At 41.5% G+C, this 20,176-nt stretch overlaps 1 protein-coding gene across 4 annotated transcripts in view; it reads left to right on the forward strand.

Moving 5' to 3' along the window:
- The window catches only part of JHY (junctional cadherin complex regulator), a 54,347-nt gene continuing 34,171 nt past the window's right edge, over positions 1–20,176 (forward strand). For 3 of the 4 annotated variants that reach the window (XM_032868767.1, XM_032868769.1, XM_032868770.1), the window contains exons 1-3: positions 1–124; positions 2,613–3,025; positions 15,119–15,638. In XM_032868767.1, the coding sequence (XP_032724658.1) occupies positions 2,709–3,025; positions 15,119–15,638 (837 nt within the window). In that variant the 5' untranslated portion in view covers positions 1–124; positions 2,613–2,708. The remainder of the gene's footprint in view (positions 125–2,612; positions 3,026–15,118; positions 15,639–20,176) is intronic. The other variant, XM_032868768.1, reaches the window with a different exon arrangement.

The following is a 20,176-nucleotide window of genomic DNA, read 5'->3' on the forward strand; positions in this document are numbered from 1 at the left end:
TCCACGGCAGCACCTGCCACGCGGGTGGGGCGGGGCTGTAGCGGCTCGACAGGATGCGGTCTGCAGGGGTCCCGGTCGCCGAGGAGCCCTGGGCAGGTGACAGGCGGTTGCCTCCTGAACGAGGGTGCGCGTGCCGGGGTAGGGAAATGGGAAGGACTGGGACTGGGGTTGTGGGGGACAGCAGGAAATCTCCAGAGGAAACTGGATCGGGACCAGGAGAACCGCAACTTTGGGCGCCCGGGCAGGAAGGCGGGACCGTGGCAAGGCAGGCACAAGGACCCAGAGGCCGGCACCTGGAGAGACTTTGGTGCCCAGACTCCCAGAGCAGCCCTGTCTTCTGTTGATAAAGACCAGTCCGGGGCACCAGGCCACCCCTCCCCCGTCCCCACCTGTCAACTCCTTGATCTTAAAACGCCTTTGCTGCTAGGTTTTGTCCATCCGAAAAAAGACAGAAAACAAACCGATCATCCCTTATGGGCAGCTTCTAGGCTGTTCCACAATGGGCAACTTTTTCTCTACCTTTCATCTTGGCCAGAGTGAGCAGGGTTCCTTTTCACCTACAGAAGGAAATTCGTTCCTCCGGCTACTAGAGGAAGAGACCCAAGGCCTTGAAGGGAACCCGAGGGAAATGGCTGCGTCTTAGTGCCTGGATACCACTGGCGACACCCCAGTCCGCCTTGTTTACTTTTGTAACTGAGACTGTCAGCCTCTCTCTCGGTCAGAAATTTCAGTGAAAAACAATTGTGCCACTTGGGAGCCACATTCATTGCATGTAAAATGCCTACTTGCTAATGTACTGGAGATACCAGCTTTTCCTTCTTTAATCTCATGCCTGTATAAGATCAGGCCTCTCCAAAGTCCCAGCTTTGCTAGTGTTCGGCTTTGTATTTTCTGCACTATTCCAGATTTCACTAATTACCACAAAATTATCTTCTATGGACTTTTAAAAAATGTGTTATCACTTAAGAAATCTTAGTCTATCTCATTTAAGGAGAACAATTGAGAGGACTAATTTCATGAGCAATACCAAATTGAAATAGAATGATTATTTTAAGCTTTTTAACAGTCCCAAGTACAGTGACTTAAACTCATCCAGTAAAACTCTTACAGATGTTTATACAAACTGTTTCTGTTAAATGCTAGTTAGTACTTGGATTTGCTGCTTTCTAAAGACTCCCTAAAAAGCAAGAGTTCATCTACTTGTCAATATTAAAGTAGTAAGATAGGGCACACTATGTATTTTTAAAATAAGATGATACAGCAAAGCAGTCTGTATGGTTAAACAATAATATATTATTTATATGTATAATACCAGCTTGGGGAACTTCAAATTAATAAGAATAACACTTTGTATGCATTTAAATCTGAATGCTACCTTTTGTCTGTCTTGTTTGTTAAGGCACTTTCCTCTAAGGTGTTTGATGGTGTTAGCAATGAGGTCAACATTACTAACAGTGCAAGGAATAGGAATAAGTTCATGTTATCTAATTAAAGCCAGCATTTGCCAAAAGAACAGGAGCAAGCCCTTAGAAAATGTTATAGCAATCTCGGACGGTAAAAAGTTTGTCTGACCTATGGGGGAAAAAAAATGGCACAAAGGCAGTGAGATAGAAGACTGAGCAAAATAGAAATGCCGGGGAGAGATGAAAGGAAACACAATCCAAAATCATCATCTCCTTTCAATCTGATACGAACTCAGAGCACCCTCTCCATAAACCATCACATGGGTCTTCATGACAGCCCTCTGAAACAAGGAAGGCTCACTTAGAATCACACACTTAAGAGAGTTAGAAGGGACCCTAGCTGTTACTCTGGCCAATCTCCCACCCACCCAATATTCTCAAGGACAACATCCTTTTCAGGTAGACAGACATTCAGTCTCTGCTACGAATCACTTAGTGGCAGGATTCACAAAGCCTCCAAATTTTGCATTAGACAGTTGTAATCACTGTACACACACACACACACACACACACACACACACACAGATTAAGCTGATATTAATCCCCATGTAATGTCCACCTAAATTACTCATTCCTATCTAGTGGCAACCGGGGATCCAAAATGTCTTCTAAATGATGAAACCAACCAATATAGATCTAGGCATAAAACAGCTTCCCTCTTTACAGTTCCAACTATGGAAACCACTCTCTTCCCCACTCTCTTCTCCACTCTCTCCTTTGCTTTTCAAAAGGTAGAACTGATATCTGTTTTACTCTATTCATGAATACTCCTAAATGTGGCATATTTATGTTGGTGCCCTGGGTATTTGAAATAAAGCCATCAAAGTACCCTCCATAATTAACCATTTAGCTTTATTTAGGCTTGTGTGTAATAGGCCCTTGGAAGGTAGAAAAAGGAATCCAGCCATTTGATTTCCTCAATAAAGCTGTATTTGATTACTCAGGCTGTTTATGAACTCCACATCAGATATGTTTCTGTAGAGAGAAAAACACAATAGGTTTTCCAATAGACCTTCCTCATACAAAAGCGTACATACAAAAGGCTGCAGATAATGTAACAGGGTTCTGCTCACTTAAATGTTTGATTAACATTGAAATTAAAGAGAATTCAGTAGTCACAAAGTGACAAATACAATTTTTTTTTTTTAGGTAATGCCTTTGTAAACCACAACTTTAAATATTCAAGCCAACTGCTCCTATTATCAAGAATATCTGTGTTCATATTCACATTTGTATGTTTCCAAGATGAGTCATAGTAAATTAATTCCCAAGCTCTCAATTCAATCTCCTGTTCATCATACCAACTTAAAGATCCGGTCCACAGAGCCACCTTTTCAGAAGGACTTACATCTGATTTCAAAAGACTCTTTGGAATCTGATTCGGGAAGCTTCACTCAAGAGAGTAAGTCCCAGCTTGAAGACCAAATCCGGGACAACAATATGGAACCGGACAGCTTAGAGGAGGAAAGTCTGAGTGAGACGGAAGAGGAGGCAAGCAGAAAAGTAGCGCGGAAGAATGGCCAAGAAAACCTCCACCCCCGGAGCAATGGCATGGACAACAGGTAAGGAACTGGCTTGTGTACGAGAACAGTGGGTCCTGAAATGTATTGTCAGGTCATCACTGGTAGATCACAAGTGACAGTGAGGACAGGCTATGGTAATGAACTCCTTATAATGTATGTGGGACAGGTTCCAATCAACTAAGGACAGCTTGAAGCCAGGACTTTTGCCACGCCCTTTTTTAAATAAAAAATATGCAAAAGGGGCACCTGCGTGGCTCAGTGGGTTAAGCCCCTGCCTTCGGCTCAGGTCATGATCTCAGGGTCCTGGGATCGAGCTGCATTGGGCTCTCTGCTCAGCGGGGAGCCTGCTTCCCTCCCTGCCTCCCTCTCTCTCTCTCTCTCTCTGTCTGCCTCTCTGCCTACTGGTGATCTCTCGTCAAATAAATAAATAAAATCCTTTAAAAAAAATGCAAAAGACAAGGCATGAATAAGGGCATATGCACTCCTTCTGCTCCTTGCTTCCTGTCCATATTCCAAGTGTCTCCACTGCTATGACCTGACCTTGGAGAAATTCCAGAAAGCCTGCTATAGAAAAGTGCCATGACTTGGAATCAGGTGGTGTTGATTGGGTCCAGGCACTGCTGTTCGGTGTATAATTTGGAATAAGTCACTTAACTCTTTTGTGGCTCACTTTTCTCACCTGTCATTGATCTGGCCTGTCCATCTCCCAGGACTGCTATCCGTGTCAGTGAGTACATTCTGGGAGTGCAGTCCTACCTGAGTTTATGACGGTCTACCTCCCGGGGCTTATCTAATCGTGTAAGGATTTAATTTCTAATAATCGGTATTTATAGGGTGTTAACATAATGCTATGAGTGACCAAATAATATAAGAGAATATAAAGTAGTGGATTACTCAGTTTTAATGAAAAAACTATCCGACACAGCATGGAAGAAGTTAAAGCTATTGTTAGAAAAAGGTTTTCATGGGGCGACAAAGTATGTAGTCCAAAGCAGACCATCTGGGTTCAAGTTCTGCCATGTACTAGCTGTGTAAGTTGGCCAAGTCCAGTTAATCTCTCTGTGTTTCAGTTCCCTCATCACTAAAATGGGATGACACTAGTTACTTCACAGAGTTTTGAGGCTAAAATAAATGCAAAAATACACAATGTAGAACAGTGACTAGCACTTTATAAGTTATAGATGTGTTAGTTTGTTTTTAAAATAAGTGTTGGAAGTTTTTATTAATATTTTTATTTATTTATTTGGCAGACAGAGATCACAAGTAGGCAGAGAGGCAGGGAGAGAGAGAGAAGAGGAAGCAGGTTCCCCGCTGAGCAGAGAGCCTGATGCGGGACTCGATTCCAGGACCCTATTCCAGGACCCTGAAACCATGACCTGAGCTGAAGGCAGAGGCTTAACCCACTGAGCCACCCAGGCGCCCAGTTTTGTTTTGTTTTGTTTTAAATGGGTAAAATATATTGAGGAAAGTTTCTTAGAAGGCCTAGAACTTGGGCAGGCAGGGTTTTGGAGAGAAGATAAAATTTGGAAACAAGAACCAAATTAGAGTGAATGTGTGACACATTCAAGCCCCACGTGATGGCAGAGGATTTGTTCTGAGCGTAGGGAAAGAGGACTACATAAGGGGCCTGATGTAGGGGCCTCGTGTGTGCAACCAGACCACACCCCAGACAGGGCATTGAACACAGAACCTACAACCTGTGTCAGCAAGACAGTCCCAGCAAGGGCACCTGCGGGAACGAATTAGAGCCCAACCCTGAGTCTTTTTCTTCCTTTCTGCTTTCCCTCATTATTTCTTCCACTGCAACATTATCAGGCAGAATCAAGCTCACTTGCTTCTTAGGGATCTCAAAGTACAGTGCAAATGGTTGGTGGCATGAGCAAGGGACCACCCCAGCGCTGGGGGAGGAAGAGGGGCTCAGAGAAGCATCAGCCAGATGGCCTCCCGTGCTACAGCAGGCGGAGAGAATGCAGGTTCTTGAGGGAGACCTGAGAGAGTTAGCTGTGTTTGAGGAAGATTATCCTGTAAGCCGGTGCATTCTGAATGAGAGAGTAAACTCACGATGGACTAAGAAACTACCAGATGGTAATCACAATTACAACCAAGACAACAGTAACTCTTTTTAAAGGCCCATCCGTAATTTCATTTAATTCTTCCTTGTCATCCTGCCAGAAAAATGCTGGTCTTCCCATTTTACAGATAAGGAAAATGAGGCAAACAAGAAATCAAGTAACTTGTTGAACAGTGAATACAGTGCTGTGGGAGGACGTTTGTGATTTTGTTGTTGATGTTGGTTAAATGGTGACAAAATTCTAACCTAAAGAAAAGTACAACCATTTTGCACCAAAAAAAAAAAGTACAGAAAAATACCGTATAACCCTTATTGCCATATTTGTTTCAGATACGTATTTTTTAATTATTTTAGAGAGAATGCACACATGAGTGAGGGGGCAGAGGGAGAGGGAAATAAACTCAAGTAGATTCTGCACCTATCACAGAGCCCATCATGGGGCTCAATCCCAGGACCCTGAGATCATGACCTGAGCCGAAACCAAGGGTTGGACACTCAACTGACTGCATCACCCAGGCGCCCTTCAGATATATTTTTTATAGACCTAAAACACCAAGGATAAAACTTCCTTGTTCCCCTTCTCAAGCCCCCCCCCCCCGCCCAATCTGCCTGTTTAGAGATAACCAATATGTTCGCCTGCGTGGGTGTGTATCCTTCTTAGCAATCTTTTATTCATTCACCACATATGCAATATATATTGGGGGGGGGGAGAATGAGTATATGAATTGACAGGGCTTATTGACAGATCAGATATGGTGGCTGAAGGAAGAAGAGAAGCCAAAGGTTACTTTAAGGTGCTCATAATGATAGCTGGCATCTATAGACTGATTAGCATGAGCCCACCCCTATGCTAAACAGTCTTTGTGTATTATCTCTCATTTAATTCATAGGCAATCCTGTTGGGAGACACTGTTGTGATCCCCATGTTAAAGGCTATACATGAGGCTTAAAGGGGTTCTATTTATGCCCATTTATTATGTCGATGGAGGGGTGGAGTAGGGAACTCATGCAGTCTGACTTGATGCCCTAAACCGTGTTTTTATCATAGTTCTGATATAAGAGAGTCAGAACCTCCTAGGTAATAAATGGTAGTAGTTTCGCTGCGGGGTTTTTGTTGTTTTTTTTTTTTTTTCTTTTTCCAGAAACGAGGGGAGAGGAAAGATGTTTTGCAGTAGTTAGGCATTCTGGAGAAACCAAAGCAAGGACCCATGGAGGGACCTCATTTCCTCACAGTTGAGTTTTTCCTCTTTGAGTCTGGTGCTCAGGTAGCAACCTTTACCCCTGGCTCTTTACCCAAGGACCATGTAAATACCACTCAGTATATATCAAAATAAAGAAAAATACTTATAGAAATAAAAATTATGGTTCAGGTCTTCGTCTCCTGAGTCAGAGATCTGTAAATATTGCTGTTTCCCTTAGACTAATTTGCCTTAGAAATCTTCAACGACAGACGATCATCCTCAGGGTTAGAATGGCTTTTAGCCCTAGTAATTATTGGGCAGCGGAATAGTGCTTGAGACATTGAACATTAGGAGGAGCAGTTCCCCACTACAAAGGAAAACACAACTGAAGCATTAAGCCAAATAATGCCTCAAAAATATTATTCGGGTTAGTTTAGTTATTGGCCTCTTTCACTTAAGTCCTGGAAACGTTTTCTACGTGCACTGTTGCTTGGCTCTGAGTAGTGCACTAGCCGTGAAACAGACAAATCGATCTCAGACTCTCAATGTGAAATTCAAATAGGCTTTCATTTTTATAAGGTAGATGGCATTCTGGGAAATGTAGTTCAAAAAAAAAAATTAGTCAAAGCCTTGCCTTAAAACCATGAAAAATCTTTCTTCTTGCTGTTAAAAACAACAATTTTAAAAGCTGCCTGACAAATCACTTGAGCCCTCCTCTTCTGTTTTGATGTTACTAGAACCTCCTCAAAGCAATTACTCTTTTGTATCTCACCAAAGTCAAGCCCCAGTTCAATGTATATGGATTAGAGAAAACCTTTTACTTAATGGAAATTGGAGCGGCATTGACTACAGTGAATGAATCAAGAGTGGAGAGAGGATCTCCACGTGATAATCCTTAAACCCCACTCCACAGCTAGCCTTAGGACACTCGGCGCTGGCGAAGAAAGAGATCAATGTAATTCCTCGAGCACTGGAAATAACTTCTTCAGTCCTGGGGCCTCTGAAACCTTATATGATTAAAAAAAATTAGAGGGCAGCGGTACAGTACCTAGTATACGTGTTTCATAAGAATACTTATATGTAATTAGCTACCATTTGTAGAACTAGTTGCATTATATACACTATTGTATTTATCCTCGCAAGAGCCTCTTATGCATTATTACCCCCATTTTGCAGATAAGGAACCAAGTGTCTGACAGCTGCGTAGGTGTATGTAGTTACCAAGGGGCAGAACCAGGAATTGAGCTGAATAAGTGCTCCCTTAACCAAAGCCTGAGCCTCTAATTATAAGTTATCTAGATAGATGATCAGGGCTGATCTGATAAAGGATTCAATTTTACGATCTAGCAGAAATTAAGGCTGTAACAATTTCGATATGGACTCAACTGAGGCCAGAGTAAATATACATGGAAAATCACACATTTTAGTAAAGTAATAAAAGTGTTTCAAAGATACTGTGTCTTCGGAATAAACCAACATTAATTGTATTTTGCTTTGGGTAGCCGGGTCATAGTCTCCGGTATTCCTCAGCACCTCTCCTGGGAAAGAGAGATGTTTTCATTCATTAAGGTCTATAGAGGTCTTTCACATCATTTGGGAATGATAGCCTTCACCAAAGATCCCATATTCTAACGAACCACCTTGTGAGAGAAATTACTGGGCAGGAGAGAAGGCAAAATGAGCAGTTCTTAACTTTTTATGCCCAGAATTGTCTAAAAATAAGAAAGGGACTCGGTAATAATAATCTGCATTTTTATTGTGTTGTGGTGGTCTAGGATCTTCCTCTCAAATGCTTTTATATATATTATTTCTGATTAATAATACAAGAATCAGGGGAAGGGTTCAAACAGCAGTACTGGGGAACCGAAACTGCGAGTGAGTAGAGAGAGACTGAGTAAAGACCAAACCTCAGCCTTTTCATTTCCCCACACGTTTTCCAGACTGTTCTGTAGAACACACTGGGACTGGGAAACTGACGGCAGACTTTTCTTGCCCAGGTGTTGTAGAGTGTGTTTGTTTTCTTGTTGTTGTTGTTTGTGCCGGTTAGGAGGGTAAAGATGACACCCGAGGGCATGTTTAACATTCTAAAATTGCTAAGAACACTGTGGGAGTTTCCAGGAGCCCACGTGCATCCCTGTCAGTGTCTAGAAACATTCATCCATGTTGATGTTTATGGACTTTCCAAGATAGATTTTCAATTTAAGGCCCGGGGTCGGCCGTGCATTTCATGTACATTACACTACATCCTTCACACAATATTTTAGGGATGGCTACAGCATTTGAGTTATTTCTGATCACTTGGGAATGGTTATACGGGAGAAGTGACTTTCCGTCGCAGGCATGCGTCATTTCTGTTGTCTGTGCAACCATCCGCTCGCAAACGCTACTGTCCTTAAGCCCTGGTGCTCTCCCAGGGCAGGCATGGTGCCATCACAACAGATGAGCAGGCAGGGACGGAAGTCAAGTGTGTGCGTGGGCATAGCTTGTGTCTGTTAAAGGCAGAGGCCCCGCCAGAAATGCTAACACTGCAGTGGCCTGGGGTATAACGCCCTCAGAGACAAATACGAGTTCCTTTCCAGCTTATTTCAAAATCGGGAAGCTTTCGGTGCTAAATTAGTAAATAAACGGTGAGTTTGAAAACCGCCCCAAGTATTGTTTTAAGTTCCCTCGCCTACAATCCTGTGAGGTTATCAAGACGATTAAGAGGCTTATAAGCAAGTTAGTAAAGGACTAGTTTAATTCCTGACCTTAACTGTATTATTTCTACTCCCCGGCAACTGTGAAAATATAGAGAGCTTTAATTATTCTACATGTTTAATCTACTGAATTTAAAATGAGTGCTTTTTCCAATGCTTATATACCACCGCTGAATTTTGCATGATGGTTGTAATCCAGCGAATAACACTACGGGTCCTCAGAGCTGCCAGGCTCATAAAGCACGGCCTCTTCTCCTTACTGTCTGCAGGAGGAACCCAACGCCTAGGGTGGGGAAGAGATTCACCCAAGTACCCACGGCCGGGCAGTGGGAAAATGTGGACTGGGACCCACGTTTCGAGGCCTGTCCTTCCATTGCCTTTCTCATGACACACGGCTTCCTTGCAATTACAATGCTGTCAATATCAGACACTTAGAAGACAGGAAATTCAATGGGATGCCTAGGTGGCTCAGTGGGTTAAGCATCCAACTCTTGATTTTGGCTCAGGTCACGGCCTCAGGGTCCTGAGATTGAGCCCTGCAGAGAGTCTGTGCTCAGTGGGGAGTCAGCTTGAGATTTTTTTTTTTTCCCCACTTCCCCTCTCCCCCTCCCCCACCCACCCTGGCTCTCTCGTGCTCGCTCTCTGGATAAACAATCTTTGACAAATAATACAACAAAACAAATAAAAGACAGGAAATTCTATCTACAGAGAGCGTAAACGCCTACAAATTTCATAAATCCAAGGCTTCTAAGCTGCTGTTTCTGGAGAATGAAAAGGACATCCAAGAGGGCCATGGAAATTCCTGGCGTGAGCACTGTAGACTCTCCTTGAATGCGAGGAATTGTTTCTAAATACTGGGTCATACATCATTTCCCCTGTGAAGACGCAGGCTTTGTTTCACATAAGAGAAGTGAGGTATGAGAATTTTACATCCCAATGATGACCCCGGTGTTCTTTAAATCATTTGTTTTCATTCACCTCCCAGACTGTCCTTGAATCAAGGCTGGTACTTATAAGAACGCGGGGCAAATATCCGGTTATTTTGCAGCCATAAATCTGTTGTCAGAGACGAAGAAGGGATTCTGGTTGGAATTATCCAAATTATATAACTGCTGTAAATTATGTTCACTAGGTAACAATCTACACTTCTGCTTTTGGGTGTGCTTCTGTAGACAGTCTGGCCTTCGGTTCATTAAAGCAACTTTTTTCCAATTAAAATGCTTAATTTTTTGTAAGCAGGATGCCTACATTAAATGAAATTTCCTGCATGGTAAACAACCTACTTGAAGTGCATCAGCGTGTTTATGGGACCATTTTCTTTCGTGCTTGTAAAAGTGATTTTTTTTAATCCTTTGGATTTATTTCATTTGATTTACTTAAAAGCCATTGATAAAAAGATTAAGAGGAGCCTAGGATTCAGAAATCCTTGGAAATAACTGTCAGTTTTATAGTTCCTTAAAGAAGCTTTAAAAACTTTACACTTAGGCAAAAATTGAATTTGCAGTTCATATGCATAAAAGATTTAATGGCATATAAATTGGGAATAATTGTTCTGTTTAAAAGGATTAAATTAAACCTAAATCAATAATAACATGTGCAGTTTCCATTTAACTGCCTACTTAAAATAAAGTGGCAAATAAATAACAGCTAAATGATTAATAGCAGTGCTTTTATTCACCTCCTCAACAGGCAAAATGGCCAGTTATTGAATATTTTATTATGAGTGCAAAGGATGTTAATTGTACTAGAAACATGCTCTAATTTTAGTAATTTTTTGATTGAATGCTCCACTAAATAGGAGGCTCTTCATTAAATGGAGATTTGATTTTATTTTGCTTGAACTTGAGTACAGTGAGTATTCAGATATGGTCCATTAAAGCCTGCAAATATCATGGCGTATGCGTACGAGACCACCTCCCCTTCCTCTCTGCATCCAGGTCTCACCTAGGCATCTGAAGAGGAGACCTGGCATCTGTTGTCTGAACAGCAACAAAAGAGTTCTGCATGCATTGTCTGTGTAACCTTTCTATCAAATGGGGAGGAAGAGAAGTGTGTGTTTTGTGTGCAGATGATTACTGATGAGGGAGCACTTCACACTCATTTTGTTCCACTGTGTTGACCTGGACCACGAAACCTAATTGAGCTTCTTAGCACACAAGCTCAGCACAATGGGGTTCTTCAGTATCAATGTTCTATTTCAAACATTAGATTTGTTTCTGTGAAGTATTACGGCCTCCCGGGCTCATGATTTTGCAAAACATATGTTTCGACAGAGAGTTTCCATTTAGAAAGGGGACGGAGGGACTACTTGGAGACCGTCACTGCAGGTGTAAATGGGGCAGTGTAATTAAAGCTCTTAGAAAAGCCGCATTTTCAGATTCAGATTTCTTCTGGATCCATTATTAGAGTTTCTCTTCCCACGTTTGGTTCAGAAACATTCTTCTCAATCAAAGCAATTCATCTTTTTTTTTTTTTTTCCCCCTGATTTGTTCCCAAAGCCTTTGTATTGCTTGGGTTCCACTTAAGACACCAGTCCTTCTGCAATGTGTGATATACCTCTAGGGGCATTTAAGAACGGCGATCTGTTGAGACCAGAAATTACAGGTTTTTTTTTTTTTCTTTTTAATTTTATTTATTTGACAGACAGAGATCACAAGTAGGCAGAGAGGCAGGCAGAGAGAGAGAGGAAGGGAAGCAGGCTCCCTGCTGAGCAGAGAGCCCGATGCGGGGCTCGATCCCAGGACCCTGAGACCATGACCTGAGCCGAAGGCAGAGGCTTAACCCACAGAGCCACCCAGGCGCCCCAGAATTACAGTTCTTTCTGAAGATCTAAAGTCATTTAATTCTCCCAGTTTTATCTTCTTCATCAGCACTCAGCAGGTTCTTAAAATATTTCATCGTGTGGCTGAAATTTCTTAGTCCCATTTCCTAAACTATAGTTCAAACAGGTCATCCACAGGTGCCTAAGGCACGGTAACAAAAATCGGATTTTTGAAGATAGAGGTTAGTTCCTTCAAGCCACAAAGGTGCCCCTGAGTGCATCACAGCACAGCTCCGTGCCCTGGAAATAACTTGAGCCCCAGGGAGAGAAGAATCCCTTGAGATCCACCCACAGGAGGCACAATGCACGACACAACACGCGTCGTGTCATGGTGACTGAATGTAACACAGGGCAAAGAATGGCCACGGAGCTCGTGGGCAGAGGTGTTCCTAGCTAGCCAGCCCTCACGGGGTACTTTGTGTCACGGATGTGTAAGCATTCGTATGTATTCACTCACTTAATCCTCTCAATGGCTCCCTGAGATAGGTACTATTATCCCATTTCACTGACTTGGAAGCTAAGGCACAGAGAAGTTAATGAATTGCACCTGTTCACACGGTAACTCAATCCCAGGACCCCGGGATCATGACCTGAGCTGAAGGTCAGGCAGCCGAGCCACCCAAACGCTCCTGGATACTCATTTTCAAAGAGTACCAACCCCTGCTTTAAGGAGTGCAAAGAAGAAGGCTAGCTATCCTAAAACTTCACAAAAAACAAGCAAACAAAAATGCCTCTGTAGATAATCCCTTCCAAAAACTCATCACCTGGGCTCTCCAGAAGTATTTAGATCTTACTAACATCTTTGCTCTCTAATTATTTTTGCTCAAAGCCAGACTCTCAAGTTAACATAGGTAAGCCAAATTCCTTCACAGAGTTTACAGAGTCCTTCAGGATCTTACCTCTGCTTCTCCCTGAGCTCTCCTCAACCCTCCTTTTATCTGTTCAGAATCTGTTCTTTAAAAGTATCACGTTCTAGGGTGCCTGGGTGGCTCAGTAGGTTAAGCCTCTGCCTTCGGCTCAGGTCGTGGTCTCAGGGTCCTGGGATCGAGCCCCGCATCGGGCTCTCTGCTCAGCGGGGAGCCTGCTTCCCCATCTCTCTCTGCCTGCCTCTCTGCCTACTTGTGATCTCTGTCAAATAAATCTTTAAAAAAAATTCATATCTTTACTTACTTGAAGATGGAATCAAGGTACCCCTTAATCTGTTCTTTCCCACCTAAACAATCACGCTTATGTTTAACTCATCACATGATAGGCCCAAAAATCATTCACTAATTTGCAAGAAGCTTTTCTGCATGTGTAGATTCTAATTGACTACTACTGGGTTTTTAAAAAATGATATCTGATACTACATTTGTGTTGACTCAAGTAATTTTAGAGGCTCAGTTATTTGAGAAATACTCATTAACTCCTCTGTCCAGAGCACAGGCTTGAGTACTCAGGTAGAGATTAGGGAAGGAAGGAAGACTCAGACCCTGCCGCCCAGAACTATAACTGGGTGAAGAGCCAAAGTTAGCATAGTGAAAGGCAAAATAAGCACAAATACAGAACGTTAAGATACATTGTCTCATTCTGATGTTTATGCAATCCTGAGAAGTAACCAGAATATAATTGCTACTTGCAGACAAGAAAAACTGGCTCAGAGATGGCATAATTTCATGCACAGATAATGACAGACCCAGAACTTGAGCCCAGGTCTGTCCAGTCCCAAGTCCAGACTGTGCCCTGTTGGACCACTCCACATCCCCACTCTATGCCCAATGAGACCTAGAGAGCAGAGGCTCTCTAGACAAGGCTAAAACACAGTGTGAGTTCATAAGACATCACACAGGAGAAACCTCCTTTTCAAAAAACCCAGAGGCAGGTAACCCATGATGCTTAGGACATGGGGTGAGTTGCATAATTTGATATCTAACTTCCCAACAAATGTGCACCATCTCCATTCAGGCATTTTGATGGAAGAGAATATCATTTTTCTTCCCTTGGTGGAGAAAGCAGAGCAGCCTACTCCAAGAAGTCCTCCATCTTTTCTTCTTTCTTTTTTTTTAGAATTTACTTATTTGTCAGAGAGAGAAAGCATACACAAGCAGGGGGGTCGGCCGAGGGAGAGGGAGAAGCAGGCTCCCCACTGAGCAAGGAGCCCCACATGGGACTCGATCCAAGGACTCTGGGATCATGACCTGAGCCGAAAACAGATTCTTAACTGACCGAGCCACCCAGGTGTCCCAAGAAGTTCATCTTAATTCAAAATGACAGTTTAGCAAGACACAGGAGTTTTGTCTTCTCACTCTAATTTTTGCTTTACCTCAAATCAAAAGACATCCAGGGCCACATTAAGAGAAGTAAATCAGTAGCTGGGGCACCATTCGCTTGTTTACCCAGCATAAAATTATGTCCTCTGTAAACGGGAATATCAAGTAGCATAAAAAGCCTAGGTGATTTACATTTTCTTTTTGATTAGAGGATTGCATCTACTATACTCAAGGAAGGAAAATCTCTCCCATTTAGCTTCTGAAGATGAAAGGGACCATTAAACATGCCATATTACCAGCATTTTTTTTCTTTTTTTGGTTAAGACCAGGAGGTGCTTTACAAATTGAGACTGTCATGAGGAAAAGGGAAGACTTTACTTGGGATCATATGCCCTGATTAGGGACTAGCCCACGTCCCTATGGTGAGACCATATGTTTAACCTTTTGCTGAAGTAGGGCTGTCCTACAGCCGACCTGTGGTCTGTTTTGTGTGCATCCATGTGACAAACCCACAGAATACAAACTAAGAACTTTTCTGTGAGCCACCGTCTGATTCTAAACTTTGGGGTTCGTTCTTCAGTATATGCATTGAAATCTACAAAGACAAGATGAGAAGCAAAATACTTTAAAGGAGGATGAACCTAGGTAGGAATTCAGTTAAGATCAATCTTGCTTCCCCTCACAGGAGGGGCAGACGGAGGAAACACTCATCCAGGCAATAACGGCATTTTCTTCCCAGATAAGCACCCAAATGTATGCGTCACTGGCCAAAATGAGAAAGCAGGTTGATATTCGCTAGTTGAAGTGTTCAAGGTGTGCATAAGTCATAGCTCCCCTTGAACCACAGCGATTCACTGGCGTGTGATTTTCAGCGGTTTTCAGGCATTCATAAATGAACTATCCCCCATTTTTATTCCCTAATTTAATGAACGAATAATTAAAACCTTTTTGCCCTTATGTGTACTCCATAAACCTAATTTGAGCCTCAGTTAGGTCTTTGATACGTAGGTAGTAAAAGGAAAATTATAGGAGAAAGATTCAACTAAGATAATTAAACATAACGCGCAAATTCATTTTAATTAAGGACTTGACATTTCCTTTCTGCTTTGGGCAGCCAACAACCAGTAGAAGACAAATATTCAGACCTCCGATATGACCCGAACTGGAAGAGTAAGAAAGAGGAGAGGAAGTTGTTGACTATGGGCGCATTGCCAGAGTCTGTAGACAGCTCTTCCGAAAATCTGAATCCGGATCCCCTGTACCCTTCCAAGGAGACATCGATGGAACTCTCCGGGGAGAAAGGTGAACCCAAGAGTAGCCCCCAGAGTGTTGCCTCCTTACTTGGCAGTGAATTTTTAAGCCCAAACTATGAGCGGGGTGCCCACCGCAGCCAGCCATTTTCGGAGCTGAGCGACAGTGACCTGGTGGAGAAGTCCAGCAACCTCTCTCGCTACTTGAAGAGTTCAAGTTCACATCATGAGGTTTTCCTGCCAGGATCACGTGGCCGTCGACGAAGGAAGTCCAAACAATATTTCGTAGAGAAAAACAAGCTGACTTTGGGATTACCTACTCCTAAAACGGATTCTTATCTTCAACTTCACAATAAAAAAAGGGGGGACATTCTCCCGGAACAGGTATGTAAGTGCTACTTATTAATCTCCTCCAAGCACTACTGGCCTGGAATGTGCCTTTGTTTGCAATGGCTGGAGATCATTTCCTTTGAGACGGTGATGCCATTCTAACCATGCGGCTGAGTATAACAAATGCCCTATCCCTTGCTCCTCTTTGAAGAATCAGGGGAATTATTCCACAATTTTTTTTTCAAGATTTAATTTATTTGACAGAGAGAGAGAGCAAGAGTGCAAGTAGGCAGAGCTGCAGGCAGAAGGAGAGGGAGAAGCAGGGTTCCCACCGGGCTGGATCCCAGGACCCTGGGATCATGACCTGAGCAGAAGGCAAATGTTTAACAGACTGAGCCACCCAGGTGCCCCTTATTCCACTAATTCTTAAGAGCAAAATCAAAGCCATCAATGGCTTACAGTGCTGTAATTCAATTAATATATCCAAAACATTTCCATTCAGGGAACCATGGATTTTTTTTTTTTAATTGCATACTCCATTAGATAAAATCAGGACTGAAGGTTTGACTCCCTGTGTTGGTTGCCTTTCTTTCTACTACAACCACTGGCTTTCAACTCTATTAAATGTCCCAATACGTTGGAGGTGACATGACACACTCATGTCAGTCACATGACAGCATGACAGTCACATGACAGCAACACACACACAAGTGATTCTCAACTTCGATTTTTATATACATTTTGGGAGGTGGTAGGACGGCGGCAGGCTATAGCATGTGATGGTTTGGTTTGGGGGCTTTTAAGATTTATTTATTTGAGAGAGCTCATGCAAGAGAGAGACGGAAAGCACGAGAGCACGCACGCAGGAGTCGAGGGTAGGGCAGAAGGAGAGGGAGAAGCAGACTCCCCATGAAGCAGTGAGCCCAATGTGGGGCTTGATCCCAGGACCCCAAGATCATGATCTGAGCCAAAGGCAGATGCTTAACCAACTGAGCCACCCAGTTACCCCTTGGTTTTTCTTTTTAATTATCCAGATGATTCTACTACCTTTCCAACCACAACTGATAATCACTACACTGTCCTTTATTCTGTGCAAATGATATAATTAAACTTTAGTCTCTCCATCTATAAAATCAGAACAGTAAGTGCCCTCCCTTTCTCATCTGATCATTTCTAGAGTGAATTCCATCCTGGATGATGGATTCAAATCTATTGGAGTCAGTAGCCTTAACTCTATTTGCTGGGCACGCAGATCCTATCAGACCAACTCCTAGTTGACATGTCCATGGACATAAGAAAAGAATAGCTAGATCAGTATATCCACCATCCTTCTTGGGAGGATCAGCTTGAAATTCATTACCTACTGTGAGGTCATTTTCAAATATGAAGGAAAGGTTATTACATTACATGGGGATGCCCTTAGAGCTATTCCAAATTCAAACTGGTATTATTTAAAATGCTCTAACCTGTAAGTGTTTTTTGATAAAACATGAAAAGGAGGTAGATGAACATTTGTGATTTTCTCTTAATTCAGAAACTCCCTTTATAGCCTTAAAGGATTATGGTAACATCTTGCCTTTATAACTGATAATAAAACAGAGGAATGGATATAGTATATTCAGCTGAATTCTCAAAACAGTTGGCTGAATGCAAAAGAATTATCAACAATCTGTCCCAATTTTAGATGTTAATGTACCTTTCATAAAATATATGAAATTTTGAATTTTGCTTGGTTGCGCCTTTAAAAATATAAATTCCACTGTCCATTATCTGTGAGAAGTATTTATAACCAGTAATTTCTCCCAGACTAGAACAATATTTTTCATTTATTTTTAAATGTGTTCTCAAAAGAAGCCAGTCTAGAAGGAGAGAGAAATAGGCCAAAAGAAAGTCATAATAGAAGTGAAAATAGCTTTATTATAAACTCTTTAATTGCTGATTTCTTAATTGCTAATTTTTCTTAGTAGTTATAACTTCATTTACAAACAATATTGGGGTGAGCTGACTTACAGTGATTCCATAGCACAATTTCTTGTTAGGGAGAAAACTTTAAAGCATTTTTAGCTTGCTCAATCTTTAAGCTCATAAATTAATCTTTGAAGTGGCCGTTGACCTTGTCTACCACTTTCTCCAGGTTCAAATGTCCGAGGGCCGATTTCTAATTATATTCAAAATTGTTTCTTCACCATTTTCCAACATACATTTCCTTCCTCTTACTCCTCTTCTTTTAAAAAGGATAGAAATTAGTTTGACTTAACAGTGATAGGATATGTGTAACTGTTTTTATTGAATTATAGTCAATAGCATTGAACAATATGTTCCTTTAGAGTCATTATTTACATATGACATATGTGCAGGTCTTTCTGTCCCTATATATTATAGGTTTCCTTATGGGCAAGAACTTGATTGATTTGTACCTATTTTCAATCTTCATGGTAACTAGCCTAACATACTGTAAGGTCTCAGTAAATAGACGGGGAATGAAAAATGGACCTCTTATATCACCCCCAGACTTACTCTCTTTAGTACAAATTTTATGTGAAGGGAAAATGGTATTTTCTAGAGCGGTGGTTTGAAAACCTGGCTGGATATTAGATTCACCTGAGAAACTAATTTTAAAAAGTGATTCTTGGCTCCACGTAGACCAATTGACATCTTTGGGTAAGACGCTGAGCGCCAGTATTTTTGTTTCAAAGATCTTCAAGTGATTCTAACATGTAGCCAGACTTGAGACGCACTTTTCCAGACTAGAGCAGTGGTTCTCATCCTTGGCTTCATGGTGGAATCATCTGGAAAATTAAAAGAATACAGATTCCTTGGCCTGCTGAAGCCCTGAATTTCTGATTTAATTAATCTGGGGTGCACTGTCAGCATGGGGATTTTTTTCAAAGCTCCCCAAGTGATTCTAATGCTTAGCCAAGATTGAGAACCATTGCTTTACATCAGGGATTTTCAAACATTAGTTGAATCAGAATCAACTGGAGGGCTTGTTAGAACAGACTGCTGGACCTAATTTAGGAGCTTCTGATTCAGTAGGTACAGGGTGGGACCCAAGAATTTTAATTTCCTACATGGTTCTGGGTGATGCCACTTCTGCTGCTCTGATGCCACTGAGAACCACTGATCTCTTTTTCCCCTCAAACTTTAAGGCATTTATGAACCACCCAGAATCTTGTTAACATACAGATTTTAATCCAGTAGGTCTGGGGTGAGACTCAGGCGTGTGGATTTCTAACAAGTGCCCAGGTGATGTCAAGGCTACTGGTCCATGGACTGCACATAATACATATACAGGGTTTTCCAGAAACCGGAAGTCATAGTTGTGTAAGTCAGTAGCCATAGAGCACTGAGGTGTTCAGTGGACGGTAGGATTATTCTGCCGATTTGTGAGCAGGAGGTAGAATTGGAGGTGGCAGGTTTGGAGGATATGGTTTTAGATTAAGCAGCATCTATCCGGAAAGTTTTCATGTTTGAAAAGCTATTTTCTCCTCTTAACTTCTTTGAAAGAGATGAGCAATGTCTTACAACCAGAAATACTGAGAGGATAAATGACATCTGTCCCAAATGAATGACTAAATGTCAGTTACCGTTATACAGTGAAGAAAAGCAGCTTTTTAATACATCATTTTGTCACAAGCATGTAGGCCCAGTTGAATTCCACATGGCCTTAAATTGTGTATTGGCTTTGGGAAGATCTGAAAGTACATCTAAGCAGCTTATGACATCCCCCCCAAAAACGTCAACAGTTTTTTTTTTAAGTAGAATTCAAAAAGCTGATTAAGTTCAGATGAAAAATTAAAGCAGGGATAATAAAGAAAGCTCCGGACATTAAGAATTGTGAGAGAATTTAGCACTACCAAAGAGTGTATTTCAAATCCTCAATAATTAAATACTAGGATGATATTTGATGCATATATAGACAAAAATGGAACAACAGAGTAGAAACTGCAGAAGCAGAACAAAACTACATATGAGAATATAGGAGATGATACTATGATTTGATAAGGCAGTATCTCAAATCATTGAGGAAATGGTGCATTGTTCAATAAAACAACTGTGTAGCCATCTGGGAGAAAATGAAGTCAGATCCATAACTCATATCATACAACAAGATAAATTCCAAATGGACCAAATATTTAATTTAAAAAAATTAAACCACAAAAATACTAGGGAAAAAAAAAGAAGCACATTCTCCCATAACCTCAAAATGGTTGAAAATCCAAAATCTACAAAAGATTGATAAATTTGACTACATAAATACAAAATACTTCTATAGGAAAAAGCATGAGGGTCAAAATACAAAGAACAAAAATATTTCTAAATCGTATCACAGATGAAACTCTAATATTCTAATATATAAACAGCTTCTAGAAATCAAGACTAAAAATCCCAATACAAAAATAAAGACCAAAGGTCAATAGAAAATTCACAGAAAAGTTAAGTCATATATCTATGAAATACATGAAAAGATACCCAACCTCAGCCATTAGAAGAGAAATATAAGTCAATACTACTATTTTTCACCTATAATTAAACCAACAAAATTCCAAATGTTTGATGAAGCTGTAGGCAAAAAAGTACCACATCAGGGT

The sequence above is a fragment of the Lontra canadensis genome, unplaced genomic scaffold (genome assembly GCF_010015895.1).
Source record: "Lontra canadensis isolate GAN:19392208 unplaced genomic scaffold, GSC_riverotter_1.0 scaffold36, whole genome shotgun sequence".
Classification (NCBI taxonomy): Eukaryota; Metazoa; Chordata; class Mammalia; order Carnivora; family Mustelidae; genus Lontra; species Lontra canadensis.